The 16,287-nt window shown below is 38.6% G+C and overlaps 1 protein-coding gene across 1 annotated transcript in view; it reads right to left on the bottom strand.

Annotated features, from left to right (window-relative positions):
• Positions 1 to 8,598: 8,598 nt before the first annotated feature.
• The window catches only part of LOC121355591 (neuronal acetylcholine receptor subunit alpha-7-like), a 57,395-nt gene continuing 49,706 nt past the window's right edge, over positions 8,599 to 16,287 (bottom strand). The window contains exons 9-10 of the mRNA XM_041471141.1: positions 14,913 to 15,022; positions 8,599 to 9,601 (exon numbers count right to left, since the gene is read on the bottom strand). Of these exons, the coding sequence (XP_041327075.1) occupies positions 9,080 to 9,601; positions 14,913 to 15,022 (632 nt within the window). The 3' untranslated portion in view covers positions 8,599 to 9,079. The remainder of the gene's footprint in view (positions 9,602 to 14,912; positions 15,023 to 16,287) is intronic.

Raw genomic sequence — 16,287 nt, 5'->3', positions numbered from 1 at the left:
ATGTTTTTAAGTCTTGTTTCTAGAACTCAGGGCGAGCTCTCAAAAAAGGTCATGCTGGTTTTTTGAGTATGTCAGAAGAGATGGAGAACATCTGTATAGTATAGTATAATATAGTATAGTATAGTATAGTATAGTATAGTATAGTATAGTATAGTATAGTATAGTATAGTAGTTTTTGAAACAATCAGGTTTCTGCTCTGTCAGAAATATCCTTCAATTCAGCATATCCTCAGAAGCCTTAGGAAGCTTTGTAGGAGATGCACCTCAGGATAGCCATTCTAGATGGCACATTCTGAACCTGACTTTCTCAGCTTTAACTAGGAGACCTGTCCAGAGATATTAAAGAAAGGCTGTCCCAAGTTTGCTTTGCATTCCTTTCTCTGAAGGTAATTTGGAATTAAAATCTAAAATTCACACAGCTGACTGAAAAGTCTGTCAGTCAAGCCTTTTCCTGGACATCTGGTGGCAATCTGCTGCTATTCTTCAAGAGAAAGACTTCTGGGCAGTAGGGAGAATATGCTGAAACACAGTCCTGGTGGAATATGTGGTAGTCAGCACCTCCACAGCTTGAGCCTTCCAGGTCATTGCACTGCATCAGTCTCTGAGACAGGGTCATTCCCTTCATCTGGCTGATCTCTCTGGAGCTATTGTTCCCTGTTCCACCTTGCACAGAGTGTTCTTAATGCCATTTTCCCAGGTGTGTGGTCTAGAATGTTTCTGGCAGCAGTATTCCAATTAAGGCTGAGGACATCTTAACACAATTAGAGAGAACTAAGTCTCTAGGTGTCCTCCTCATTACCACAAACACTACTTGCCTTTAAAAAAACTCCTGCTGAGAACCTGAATCTCTGGCAGTCTTTTCTGCTGACCTTAGATCTGTTTGTGGGGAGTATGCTGGGACACTTAATCCCAGAGCGTGTTCATTTTAAATTCAGCAGCAGCAGGAATTTAGTGGAGAGGTTTGCTAGAGTGGTAGTGTTCAGTGGACACATCTTCAAAGAACACCCAAGGGACTTTAACAAACAGGGCGTGTCAAATTTTATATTTGGAGTTGAGCTAGTGCTTGAGATTATGTATTTAGCAAAGTCATAAACCTTCAATTTCTCCTGTTCAGAATCTTATGCACCCAATAACTAATGCAGAAGATTCTTTTTTGTCACTTCCTCTTCCTTCTGCTCATTATTGAATATTGAATCACATAGTGATTCATTATTGAATCATTATTAATCGCATAGTGATTCATTATTGAATCACATAATTTTGCAATGGGATTTTGAGATTTGGTTGCACAGAATTATATAAATGGAAACTTTCTGAACTGGCAAAAAAACTGTGCTTCAACTCTGACTTCCTTGCAAAGTCAATGTATCTCAGCATTCAGAGTGCTGAAAAAATGCATTATTTACACACTCAGGTCATATGTGGAGATTTTCATATTAACCACAAATATGTTTTATTTTCTCAGTTCTTCCCAACACATAATATGTGGTCTTTTATTTCCTTGTTATCTGCAAAGCTGTAGAAACTAATTTCCATTTAGGAAGGCATAACCAGGTCATTAAAATTGTTGCTCCTCTTAGTTGGACACTGGACTAGAAGGACATGTCATCAACACACTATGCATAATTTAAGTGTGCTTCTGATGGTCTTCCGATGGGCTGAACTTAGCTATGAACTTCTAAGTAGAGTTTAAGTATGCAGTGCTAAAACTAGCAAATTGCATCCAGTAGAATACTCCAAATTTGTAGTGTCATGGTCAAAAAAGTCACCAAAAGTTTTTCTGTTCCTTGTTTTTTTTTTCCACAGGTATTTTTTACAGGTTATAAAAACCCCACCAACAATCCAAAAGTAAAACCAAATCAAAACGGCAATAAAAAACAACAAAACAGCCAAATAAAAACCCCAGAACAACAACAACAAAACCTCAAAGCCAACCGAACAAAAACCAATCCTCTAAATGGAAATAGATTTGTTTGCTACAGAGTTCTAGAACATGCTCATTGTTCATATGTCAGGATATCTCCTTTTCATTTCCCCTAGATTAAAGGAAAAAGGGAGCTATCACCTGTAATTTTGGAGCGTCCTCATGGCCTGACAGACTCTACGGAGATGCAAAGGTTAATTATGCGTCACTCTTTTATTAACTATAAAGTGAAAAATCTTGCCTTGTGCTTAGCAGTAATTTTTCTTTAAACAATCAAACTGAGAGTGCTACCCAAACAAAAATGAATTATTAACTACTAATCATATACCTTCTCAAAAGATCATAAAAATGAGTGAAAGTTTTTCATCAGAATTATTTCTAACTAAAATTAAATTTAGAATAATATTGGTACATCTATTTTTAGAGTTCTCTATGGCTTTGACCTTATCTCTTCCTTCATGAACTTCAATATTTCATGCTGAGTGGATTCTGGGTTTCTGGTTGGTTTTTCTTGTCTGTGACATTTTAATGACTGTTTTCACTTTTTGATGTTCTTTTCAGTGTCTGCATCCTGAGGATATTCTATTGGTTCATGGGATGTTTTTGACTGCAAGTCCTTGGGATAATGACAGGACTATGTGCTGGTTTTGGATGGGGTAGGGTTAGTTTTTTTCACGCTGTCAGGTATGGGGCTGTGTTTTGGATTTGTACTGAATACAGGGTTGATAACATAGAGATGCTTTTGTTATTTCTGAGCTGGGCTTACACAGAGCCAAGACCTTTTCTGCTTTATCCAGCTGCCAAGCTGGTGAGGAAGCTGGGAGTACATGGGAGGCTGGGGAGAGACCCAAGCTGACCAAAGAGATATTGCAAAACATCTGACATCCTGATCAGTATTTCAAGCTGCATGCAAGAAGGAGGAAGGAGGGGATGTTTGGAGTGATGGCATTTGTCCTCCCACATCCCTGTGAGGCGTGAGGGGGCCCTGCTGTCCTGGAGATGCGAAACCCCTGCCCACCTATGGGAAATGGTGAATGAGTTCTTCAGGGTTTTTTGCTTGTTTGTGTGGTTTCTGCATTCCCTATGCAACTGAATTATTCTCTACCTGTGAGTTTTCCAGCTTTTACCCTTCCAGTTCTCTGCCCAGTCGATCCTGCTGGTGGGGCACTGAGCAAGAATGACTGTGGTGCTTGGTTGCTGCCTGGGGTTAAACCACAACACACAGTCACAGAAGATTCCTCATCTACAGAAATGAATCTATTGCTCCCAGAGACTCACTTGGAACTGCAAAGGAACTGTGAAGCTGATCTACAAGTGTAATATTCAGTACTTCATAACCAGAGCAGGTACCTGCCAATGACAGATAAGCATTTCTTTGAAATTCCATTTTTCCCTTCAAAATCTTAATTTGTTTGAGCTGGAAAGTGAACATTTGAATGCACGAAAGATGATATCTAAACCTTTGCAGAGCGAAAGGTTACATCAGTGTGTACTGACAGAGGATCATTGAACCATAGAATCATAGGATTATAGAATGTTTGGGGTTGGAAGGGACCTTAGAGATCATCTAGTTCCAACCTCCCTGCACTAGACCAGGTTTCTCAGAGCACCATCTGAACTGGCCTTGAACACTTTCAGGGATAGGGCATCCACAACTTCTCTGGGCAACCTGTTCCAGTGTCTCACTATCCTTACAGAAAGGAATTTCTTTCCAACATCTTATTTAACCCTCTTCTTGTAGTTTAAAACCCTTCCCCTTTTTTTCTGCCACAATCTGCCCTACTATAATGCTGTACTTCATAGATTTCAGAAATCTCTAGCTGAAGCACCATGAAGACTATTTTTTCTCCCTCACAATTTCACAAAACATTATAAGGAAGTTTTTTGCATTTTCTTTTGCTTTTTATGCTTTTTTTTCTTAATGAGAAAGGTTTTTTCATTCCTTTTTTTGACATGAAATTTCTGTGTAAAAAAACTCCCAGTGCTATTTGTTGGCAAAAATAGCTGAATGTACAGCTTTAACCTTGAGGGATGCAGACAATTAGAGGATATTGAGATTTCTAAGGATGCCTTCCCATTTTTATGTTCTATCATTTAATGTTAATAATGAATGTAGATTGTGGAAAATTTTTGGAATGCAATGTCATGTGCCTTAAAGCCAAGAATTTCACAGATATGATCTTTGAATTTATTTTTTTTAGAACTCACTGTACCATGTCATGTATACTTCCCCTTTTTGAATGTTGTATATGTTGCATAACCATGCAAATTATTTCAACAAAAATAATTTTCTATATAAGGAAACAGATACTCCTAAAGGCACAGTACCATATTCCTTCATTGGTCTGGAATTTAGATCCTGTTTTCTCTCAAAAATGGATGCAAAAATCCAAGAAGTTATAATGTCTGTATGAGTTAAGCATGTGTTCTGAAAATCAAATTTTTGAATTTTATCTTTTTTTCAATATCTATTTTTAGAGTTTGCCATCGGAATGACTGAATGCTTTTTACTAGCACTCAGTTCTTTTTTTCCTGCATTCTAATTGTATTTGGGGTTGGGGAGTTTTTTTGTTTTGTTTTGCTGGGGTTTTTTTGTTCAATACATTTTTTCCTTCAATCAGACAAGTCTATCTTTTAGGTAGACAAATCTACCTATGTTTTACTTGGGAAGGTCTTTATTAGTTCCTTCCGTTAGATGAAAATCTACAGGAGCAGTGTGTTGACAGCCTGTGTAACAACTCAGAGGCTTCTGTTCACAAAATAAATTCTCTATGTGTTGAAGAACTAGCAAACTTTCGTTTCCAAAATTGTGCCTGTTACATGATCAAGACATTCCCAATATTAAAATAACTGTGCCATGATTAGGACTTTGATTGCTAAGAATGATCATGATTATCACCATAAAGATTTTTTTACTCATACTTAATCAGCTAACTATCCTGACATTCTGCTTTGTCACAGGAAAGAAGGGGTTTTCGTGTGACTGAGATGATTCATTTATATGCTAGATATTAACAAGAAGTAATAAATGCACAAATAATTTATTAGGGAAACTGAATTCTCTGTTATTGGAAGTTAAGATTAAGCACCTTTTGAAAGCACTTGAGACACAGCCACTTTTGCTCCCATACTTGGACTGGAGAAAAATTGTGTGAATTATTTGTGTGATTAACAGACTTGACAAGGAGTCAAGAGTTAGAGATCTGAAGACCATCTGAAATGGTGTCAGGAAGCAGTTGTGATGGAGCTTAGCTTTAACAGCTGTAGTATCAAACATAAACCCAACATGCTCTACTACTGTCGCCAGTGCAAAGCCCTCTGTATTCTCTAGACCATTCAACAAGAAAGAAAAGGTGGCAACATTCTGAGCACACGCTTTCTTACCTACATTGAAACTTGGATTTTCATATGTTGCACATCCTTTCTCCTTTAGTCTCTTCATCGTCAAGAAAAAAAAAAAAAATCCAAAACCTAGGAATCCTTGTTTAGCATCTAATTCCAAACTGGGTATGTAATTCTGGAAAGCCTTTCAGCCAGAGGATCACTGCTCAGCTCAATCCCTTAACCCAGATGTAACCTCACCAAGTTTTTAACAGAATTCTAAATTTTTGTTCCAAATTCTGCCAAGAGGAGCCTCAAAAAAGAGAAGGCATTTCAGCCTTCAAAACCTAAATGTTTTGCCTTTATTTACTTCTGTAGGGATTTCACAGTATTTGGGGATTTCTCAATATTTGACATTCTTATTGTCTAAAATCCCAGATTAGACCTGTTCTTCATTAACTTTCTTCTGATTTATAGCATCCTCTTTTCCTAGGCACTTGGTAATTCAGAATAATGGGTTTAGATCATGATCCCCCTACTTTATTGTCATCAATACTGAAAAGTTAATTTCAAATGAAAGAAGTATGCAACCTTACTGTAATATAGAAATACTTGACATTCGCTGTTGAAAGTTACACAGCTGTATTTCTCATGGTGGCAGATAAATTAGAAAACTTGTAAGACAAAAATGATCTATCAAAACCAAAGAAACCACAGATTTTCATGTGTGTATCTAGGTACGTTAAGATAACTCATGAGTCAGAATTGAAGATTATGTTTGATTATATTAATTGTTCTTTATGTTTGATAAATAACCCAGGGCAGATTCCCATCTAACAAGATGAATATGCTGAATAGCTTCATAGCAGAAACCTTTCATGCCTTCTGGGAAATAAGGTGCTCCTCAGCAAGTGCACAAGGAGCTTTACTATCATGCTCTGTATTATCGGGGGACAGTAAGGTCACCACTCCTTGTGTAACATTTCTGTAAGTGCTCAGATTTTTTCCTTCTCTTGGAATTAAATACACCACGACACTAACTGGTGATGCCATAAAAAGCTGTGAATCAGTATGTATCAATCTTTCCAAGTGTACTATAATTCTCAGGAAAATCTTAGATTGGTTCACACTTTATTCTGCAATGTTCTCTTTGTAAAGTAACCATTTTTCTGTGCTATTTTACACAGTCTGTTCTACAAACTTTGTGTAACAATGTTATTACCTTCCAGAAGGCCAAATGATAAGTGGATAGCAAAAGGATCTGCCTCCTACGCGATCTGGAAAAGTAATCAGCAAGTGGTTTCAGTCCAGTGTAAAGAATTGTAAATTGAAATTTGAGTTTTCGGGTATGTCTATAAGGGACAACCCAGCCTTGGCAACCTAACAGTACAAAGTCATGGCCTATAAATGGAATTTTTTTATTTGCATTGACTTTTATATATGAAAAAAAGTTATTTAAACTAATTTTTCACTGTTGTTTTCAGATAGTTTTCATCCTCATTCTGATCCTAAGATCTATGCATCTAGTTAAAAATACTCTTATACAACAACTCATTTCATGTAAGGGAACAATGCCTTGCATGAGGATGCTAAGTTATTTTGACTGTGTGCTTTAACATTAGCTTTTACCTTTTTTATCCTGTCACTGAAAATTACTTTCCAAAATGCTTTTCAAGCAAAAATATTAGTGGTCCTTGAACAGGTGCTCCAAAGTTCATATAGCATCCTTCATCACAAGTTGCAGAAATAATGGGATATTTAGACTTTTAATTAACAGAAAAATGAAATTAGTATTTCAGCTGCTGTCCAAGAGAAAAGCCTGCTATAATTAACCCAAACCCCCAAAATAATTCTGCTCTTCGCTGAGGTTTTTCTGTTAGGAATATTGCCTCAACAAGGGCAATTTTGCAAGCAGAAGAAGCAAAGTACTGAGGAGAAATAACTAGATATGGGGAGTTTTCTCCTGCAGGCTCGGAAAGAGTTACTTAGAGCACTAGTGCTCCTATGAAGAAGAAGAGATCTCCCTGAAATATGGATAGAATTTTCAGTAGGGGATTTTACCATTGTTACTACTTGGAGCTGCATCTGAAGCTGAAGTAACCAGGAAAACTACGTGAAATATAAAACAGGTCACTGTAGTCAGGACCTTCTTAGGCTGACCTCCTCAGGTGCTTTTTTGAACACAGCTCCAAGAAGTATGATAAATCCACAGTTATTATGATCTAATCTTACTGCTGCAGAGATTTAATGTTCAAAACAGTGAAATCTCTGTTTAAAACCAGTTATCAACACCTAATAAAGGCCATAGTGGAAAAGCTGAGGGACCTTTTCTTAAAGAAAAAGTAGCGTATTGCTTCAATCTGTAGAGCTACCAGCTTCGCCATCCATTTTAGATGGAAGTACTTCCCACTGAGTAAAATCATGGTCACATTCTTTCTCTCCAACAATAATGGTGTGAAGGATCCCATCATGCACATGGGAAATGTTAATTTTTCACTAACCCTGGAAGAACAGGAAGTCGAAACTCAGCCTGAGAAGAATATAGATTGTTATTTTCTTCTAGTAAGCATTCAGAAAAGTGTTACTCCAAAGGGGAAAGATGTCTACATCAGACCATGTTCTTTTGTAGCTCTGCTGTGATCAGCAGGGAAAATAAAATCATGCAACAAAGGCGTCATTCCCACCTACAGTACTGGGTAGAAAAAAGCTGCTATTGAGAATAGTGTGCTTTTCTTCCCCTATATTCCAGGAAGTGGCATAGTTCAATTATGTTTTATTAACATATAGACATTATATTAGAGACTATTTAGGGACAGAAATTTGATAATAAACATTGATATATTAAAGTTGAGCAAAATAAAATCAGTCTTTTATGTGCTCCTTTTAACAAAGCCTAGTGACCACATAGAAAGGAGACTGTACTAATAGAATTTTCAAAAAAATACTACTTTGGTGGTATCGACTAAATAGAAAATCTGAGCCAAATTAAATCTGTGAACCATTTCTTAGATATTATGGAGCCACAAGATTCTGCCCTAATTGTACAGAGTTAGTCAGTATTAGGTTGGCCACTGTGTTCCAAGAGAGCAGTGATATTTTAAACTAAGTAGACTTTCAAGGTGGCAGAAACAGTTAAGCAAGCATTGTAAATTACATATATGATTGTCAGCAAGGAGAAAGAATTTTCTTTCCAATGTCACAACCAATATTTCCTAATTAAAATTAAAAAAAAAAAAAAAAAAAAAAAAAAGTGATTTTCTGGGAAAGATACAGTCTTAACAAATTTACCAAGAAAGCATTCCAGTTATTGTGCTAGCTTGAGCTAATATGATGACAGTTTATTTTCATAAATACAATATAGAGCATCATGAGACTGTGGAGATACATCTTTCAAATCTGAGAAATGCATGTCACAGCCACACCAAACCATAATTATAAAACACATACATACTGAAAACAATTATAGTCTTCAACGGTCATTTAAATCAACGACATCCAAAAGTTCACAAATTCAAAATAACACACTGATCTAGTGTTAACTTGTAATAAATATATTATAGTCTTGTAATGTATTGAATTCTTGTCTATCACTTATCACAGATCATGACATAATTACATGTGACACTAGTCTATGAAATAAGTAACGGAGTTCAATATATTTACTATTCAATAACTACAATCACTAACATCAGGAATAATCATGTCCTGAAATTATTTTAATCCCCTTCTGTGTATGTTAGCACATATAAGTACACTTCTCTATTTGAGTTAAATTATCTAGTAAAATTACTGGCAATATTCCCTTTTTGATTATCATGCTCATCTTTGAAAATATTATGCAAAATCCTTTGAAACAGCTTCTATAAAATTTGGAGCGGACATGAGTATTGTAAACGTGCAAATGATGGCAAAAAGGGTAAATGCAACCAGACATAATCTGTCTATGACAGCAGCTGCGAACTTCCACTCACTACAGATCTCTTCACCCTCATCTTGTTTCCTGAACCGCATTGCTATGAACTGGACTTCCTCCAGGATCTTCACAATCACCGGAAGAGTGTCCATTAAAGCTTTCTTCTGAACAAACTCAATATCTTCTGATAAGGGGCAGGTCATCTTTCCGCCCTTGCTGCCCAGGTCGTTCTGCTGTGGGCAGCACGGGCTCTCCATGGCGTGGTAGCTGTAGATGGTGTTGCCGTTGCTGGACTGGTGCCCAGGAAGGACGTTCACTTCCATGCTGTTTATGCTCAGCTGCTGCTTGGAATAGCTGTACTTGCAAGACAGGGGCTTTATGTTTTCCCCAGGTTTTTTCATTCGTAAAAACCAAGCACACCAATTCAGCAGGATGACACGGACCTGAAAGAGAGTTATCATGGCAGAAATACAGGAGACTCTTCAGCATTTTAAAATTTTTTGTGACTGTTATAGTTAGTCTACACAGTGTCTTAGAAATACTGATGGATTTCTGTGTTCTCCAGCTAACTGCATTCAAAATGTTTCTTTGAGGGTCTAGCTTTTTACCAAGGATAGCCCTTTTTTGGATCTGTCTTGAACATGGGGTGTTCAATGCCCACTTAGCACATAAAGCAAAAGAGACGTAAAATCTTATTTTACAAAATGGTCCTTGGAGATGCATCTTTATCAAACACTCCAAGATTTCTGCAATTGAGCAGACCACCCAAAATCGGCTGCATGGTTTTCAAGTATTTCTCAGATTATAAGGAAAGAGATACAGGTGAATGCTTTTGGGGGCCAATGTTTAGATTTTGCTGAAAAAAAATCCCTATACAACAGATTCTAGAAGATTTTCCATCCTCACAGCTATTGCTTACATCTAAATAAAAGACCTTGGATGGGTTTTCATGGGTTTTTAAAAGCTATTTTATACTCCTTTGATGAGTTCAACCACGTATTACAGCAGGCCTTTTTTCAAAAGAGTAAATCAATTACACTTAGCAGTTAAAAATCTAAGTGCCACTATTATCTGCTGTCATTTCCCTGTGTGCTGGTGCACCACGAGATGCTCTAATGCGCACATGGCAGATTGTGCCTCATATGTTTCTTGTCAAGGTCATTAAGTGAGCTAACTCTGGAGAGTGCTTCCAGAGATTTTTTTTTTCACTGAACTGACCTTCAGATGATTGGCCTGAGCCTGAGCCTGCTAGAATTCCTATTGGTAACACTGTTTACTGCGAAAGGCAGGAAAATATTTGTGGATTCAGTAACATCTTGTGTGAAGAGCAGCAAAGTATATTAGCAAAATCTTGTAGCTATAAGATCCTCCAGGTGTTATGCATACAAAAAGGTCATTTACAATGTGCTTGAGAGGGACCCTCCATGCACTCCTCTTGGATGACTTTATTATCCTGGCTGCAAGCCAAATAATCTAACAACAAGGAGGGAACAGATGTGGCCTCTGGTTTCCCTTTTGAGCCTTGACTCACAAGGATTCCCTGTGTAATCCTGCTCCTGTTACTTTGGTCATATTTGGCTTGGGACCACACTTTGCCTCCAAAGCTGTTTTAGATGCAATAGAAGTTGACTCCTGGGTTTGCACAGTACAGATACAGGAATGGGGAAATTACAGCTAGAACTTGGAGTTACTGCTGTAATGACAAGCATAACTTCAGAAAGGAGGAAACCTTAGTAATCACAGATGGGAATAATAATAATAATAGTAGTAGTAGTAATACTATTAATAATAATAATAATAGTAATAATAATAGTAGTAGTAGCCGCCAAAACCAATGACCAGTGGAAGACAGTTACACAATTTTTTAATTCTGCAATGTGAGCTCTTCTATGTCACAGTCCTATACCATTTTCTGCGAGCCATGTTGCTTCTCTCCCACTAGTGAATTTTTTGTTCTTCATCATTGTCATGGTTTTGGCTGTGTTTTCCTAGTAGCTGGTACAGCGTGGTGTTTTAGATTCAATATGAGAATAAAGTTGATAAAACACTGATGTTTTGGTTGTTGGAAAGTAGAGCTTACTCTGAATCAAGGACTTTTCAGTTTCCTGTGCTCTGCCAGTGAGCAGGTGCACACAATGTCATGAGGAAGCATGGCCAGGACAGCTGACCTGAACTAGCCAGAGGGATCTTCCAAAAGGATATAAAGTGTGGGGAGTTGGTTGGAGGCTGTCAATTGCTTCTCAAAAACAGGCTGTGCATCAGTCAGCAGGTGGTAAGCAATTGTATTGTGCATTACTTGTTTCTCTTGCATTTTATTACTCTCTCTCATCCTTGCTGTTATTATTTTTTATTATTGTTACTCATTACTATAATTAATATTATTCATATTATTATATTGTATTCTGTTTCAATTATTGAACTGTGCTTCTCTCAACCCACAAAGTGTTGGAGTTTTTTTCTTATTCTCACCACCACAAGGGAAGGGACCTGGGATGTGAGCAAGTGGTTGTCTGGTACTTAAATGCCAGCTAGATTTAAAATATGAAAGTCCTGAAAGACTGTTTTCCATTATTCATATTATTTTGCTTTAAATATTTCATTATTTCCTTCATAGTCACCACAAACAAATAGTTACCCACAGTGTTGCAGCCTAAGAAACTGACACTGCCTTTAATTGAACTTACTTAATTATAATGTGCTCAGACTGCTCATGGATTCAAAATGGGGCAACACGGAACAAAATAAGGGTCTTAATTTCAAGCAATGTGTCAACAGTGTCAGTTGCAAAGGGGAGAGAGAAGTTAATTCTCTAGGACTGTGAAATTCCAAAACACTTAGTCAGACAAGCTTTCTTATTAGAAAATGTTAGTATGTCTGCCTTAACTCTGAGAGGATATGTGAGGTGAAAAAGTGCTTTTATATAGGAATGCTGCTTTTTCCTTCTAGACAGAGGTTTTATTCCTTAGGGAAATTACTTTTATAACAACAGTCAAAGCCATTTCCCATAGAAAAATAAATACCCAGAAAACAGTAACACAGCTTTTAATTAGCTTCGATTTCAAATGCCCTATTTCCTTGAAAACACAGACACTCAGGCATCAATCTGTTCTTGTCATACCAATTAATTCAAGAGACAGCTGCAGCGTACAGGTTTTTGGATAAGAGCTGAGTATGATAATAGGAATCTATACTCCCACCTGCATTGTCATATATGGATTTCTATGAAGGAAGTACACAGGTACAGCTGTCTTTAGAGGTCAACAACCCTTCTGTGAGCCTCTCCTAGCTATAATACAGCTATACTGCTAGCTTCCATCACAGCCACCAGCCTGGCCTAGTCCAGAGCAGACAGTCTAAAGCTCTCATGATAAGGGATATCTGCACCTGTGGAGAACAGTGCATGTCCGGGTTTGAAGCATATCAAAAGAGAAGCCTGAAACATAACAAACCTGCTTTAAGCACAACAAAGAGCCAGAGTTCTCTTGCCTTTTCCCACAAAACCCCTTCTTCCCTCAGTACTTGGTCTCTCCATATCTCTTTCCCATGAAACAGTCTTGGCTGTCAGTAGAGAAAGATCAGTTGAGCTGTAGTCCATACTTGATGTTATCCACTCCCAAACAGTGCCTGAGCTGGGCCTTCTTTAGTGCTTTTTTCCATACTATCTCAGCAGACATTATCAAAAGTGTCCATCAGCCAGCAGCTCTTATTTTTCAACTGAGTAGCCAACAAATGCCCTGACTGAACACCTTGGATTTAAATTCCTCTCTTGGAAAAAGCTGGTTTGTAAGTCATCAAAGATTAATAGAAAGGAAGACACAATTTTAAGCAGTGGAATAAGGAAAGTGAACACCTACAGAAAGGATAAATACTAACAGGCACTCTCCTCCCTCTTCTGTTGCGAAGTGCAAGCATAGACCCCTTGAGAGACAGGCAGGGAAAAGAAACTGCTCAACTGCAAATGGTTTAGAAAGCAGCTGTGTTTAGGAAATGCATCCATTCAAATCTTCTGGGTCTGCAGAAGCTCCCACAAATGCCCAATTGTCCAATGCCTCTCCCTGCAACTGACTCCAGCAGACAAATCCATTTAAGCAGGAGGTGAAAACAATCCTGTAACAATATCCAATTAATCAGGGTTAGAGTTTGCAATAAACTGATGTCTGGCTCTGACATGAAGAGAACATTGTGGGAAGTAAGTAAATGGTAAGGGCAGCAGCTGGTACTGGAAATGCAGAAAACTGTAATGCAAAAAATTTTCTTCTTTCTTAAGTTACTTCTTCTCTTCAGATTTTTTTTTTTTTTTTTTACTGAGCAAAAGTCATTCAAGGTGTCTCCGTAAGAAACACCTGACATAGATGGACAGGCAAAATTGAAAAAAAAAAAAACAAACCTAACCCAAACCCAAAAACAACAACAGAAAGAATAGAGATGAGCACAAATTCTAACCGAGCCTTGGCCATGGCTTGTAGAGTAAAAGTGCCTACTTTTATGGGGTCAGCCTCTTCCCTACACATTTGGCATTCACTCTTTTCCTCCTGAGATCCCTCAGCCCTGTCAGCTTGTCTAGTCTACACATTTTACAGTCTATCATCTGCACTTCCCAGTTATGCTTTCCACAGTTTTTGCTTCCTGGTGGCATGTTTTGTAATGTATGCCAGTTTGGCTGTCAGGCCACTGAACAAGGGTTCTCCTGAATGAGAAATTGACGCACATTGTGTTTTCTGCAAAGAAAACATGAGACTGGTAGAGAGCAAGAGCTGACTTGCAGAGCCTGGAAGGAGGACTAACATGGGCCATTGTGCCTGAGCTCCTCAAAAAGCAATAACATGGGTTCTGTTACACTGCTGCAGACTCTGTCCATGAAGACATCTGAAGCATGTTTCCCAGATTTGTACCCTCATGTTTTGCCTACAAGCAGGTTCATCCAGAATTCATGTTCTCTGCTGCCTTGAAAGTAAGAGGTTTTTAAATCATACAGCACTTTGGGAAATAACTGGGAAATGTCAGGATAATTGTGGAGCATGAAAAATGTGGTGAAGAAGATATCAGAGGGTGTTGCACAACCAGACTCCTACAAACAGGGTGGTAGATAGTTGACTGGGATTATCTGCTTCTGCTTTTGTCCTTTTTCATTCTCTAAATACAAGCATACCTTGCCTATTCTAAAATCTGTTTTAAAAAGGAGAGAAGGAGAAAGAGCATAATTTTCTTCTAACTTGAAAATCTAAAGGAAACATTCATTTTGAAAGCCAGCTGGCATTGGTGCCAGACCTCATTGGGCTCACAAAGTCTGCTGCTGCAGAGAAAAGAGGGTCCACATGCTAATGCACTGGGAATAGACCAGATAGCAGCAGACAAACTGCCCAGTAGAGACTAGTGTTTGTTTAGCACATTCTGTCAGTACTGGTGTCTGCTGGATAAGAAATTAAAGGTCTGCACTTGCAAAGTGGATGCTGAATGGGATAACTTTGTAATGATTCAACCACTCACTCTGTCATAAGGTTGAAAACAAAGGCCAAATAGGAGGAACTATTTTTAATGGAGAATAGGGGAAACTGGTTTTAGTGGAAAAGCACATTTAGTGTGTTTGCTCTTTGCCTTCAATTGCAAACATAAGCATCAACTATGCTGTTTGTGACTGACTCTTCAGATTAATGGAAAACAACTTCTGCCTCTCACCTATAACAAGTTTACTGTAGACAACTTTCTTTTCTTTCAGTAGTAACCTCCAGAATGTTTATCACCAAAGCTGCTTACCCATTTGGGCATCTTTCCTGCTTGGGGGTCATGATGGTGAAACTGCAGAACCAGCACTGTTACCACCACAGACAGACCAACGATGACCATGATGCTAGCGAAATACTGAGCTGCAAGCAAAAGGAGGACTTGGTTACGGTGGGGAGGGAATACAAAAAGCACATAATATTCCTTGGCCATGCCTCAAGATCCTCATTTGAGAAGCACTGCATCACATCTGAACACTCTACTCTCTGGTCTGCTGCACTGGTGCATTTGAGGTGTGTATCTGCTTGGCTCTCTTCTCTCCTGTGAGGGAAGGCCTAGAACACACAGAAGGTGAAAACTGTTTGGTTTTTGTCTCTGAAGAGGAGTGTAGGGCCTCACAGTAAGAACACCTTTGTGCCTGCTGCCAGGACAGCGAGAAGTTGAGGTGACAACACCCACTGAACACCAGCATTCCCAGTCCTAGGCCTTCCATGGTACCAGCAGAGGTGCTGGAGGGAGATGCTGTCCTCATGGTGCCTCTGTATCCCTTCAAAAAGTGTCACCAGTTCCCCACCTTTGCCCCTCTATTGCTCCCAGTGGTTAGGCATATTTCTCATTACTCTTCTTAGCCCTCAAGACACTTCTTCTAGTTCCTATGAAAGTACAGTAAAGCCTCCTTCAATGCTAAATTTTGATCTGCTGTGCAGGAAAGAAACCAAGACCTTGAAAAGCCAGAACTGAGGCTTGAAACCACATTTCCTAAGTGCCAGTATAGCTTCCTCATGCCAGAAGTGAGGTTGATGCACTTGAGTGTAAAGCAAAATTGCCCACAGGGGTAATGACATTTGAAGGCTTCAGTGACAAAATACCAGGGAGCATTACTGTTGGCTGACATAATGGTGCAATGTGGGAGAGCACATCACACTGCCCCAGTCTGCAGCCTCTTGCAGCCCCCCAGCCCTCCCTCCCGCAGCTTGAAGGAAAAATACAAATTCAATCAAAGCTCCAAAGCAAGTTTTGTTCTGCCTGTTTCTTAATACCAAATTTCACTGCTTTGGGAGCAAAAAGCTGGCCTACAATAATGAGGTTCTAAGGCCTTCCTGAAAACAAGGCTGCAATTGCTTCAAGAGGTATGGCTTTTCATGACAAAATGAATTTTGTATCTAGATTAGAAGAATAGTCCCAAGGGTGAGATGAATTTAAAGGTCTCTATTGCATTTATTCATAGACTGGAGAGTCAACAAGCAGGCAGAAGCAGAGCAAACCAGGTTTCATGGAAGTTGTTACATTCCCCATGTAACAGAAACACAGCAGTGTTGATATTCTTGGTTTAATCACCGCCATGAGTCAGTAAATATCATCAATATCATCAAAATGAGTCTGCACATTTTGATGCCACCAGACTGAA

This window comes from Pyrgilauda ruficollis, unplaced genomic scaffold (genome assembly GCF_017590135.1).
Source record: "Pyrgilauda ruficollis isolate IOZ18807 unplaced genomic scaffold, ASM1759013v1 scaffold106, whole genome shotgun sequence".
Lineage (NCBI taxonomy): Eukaryota > Metazoa > Chordata > Aves > Passeriformes > Passeridae > Pyrgilauda > Pyrgilauda ruficollis.
Note: the sequence above shows the minus strand (reverse complement) of the source record. Positions and strands in the feature narration are given on the sequence as shown.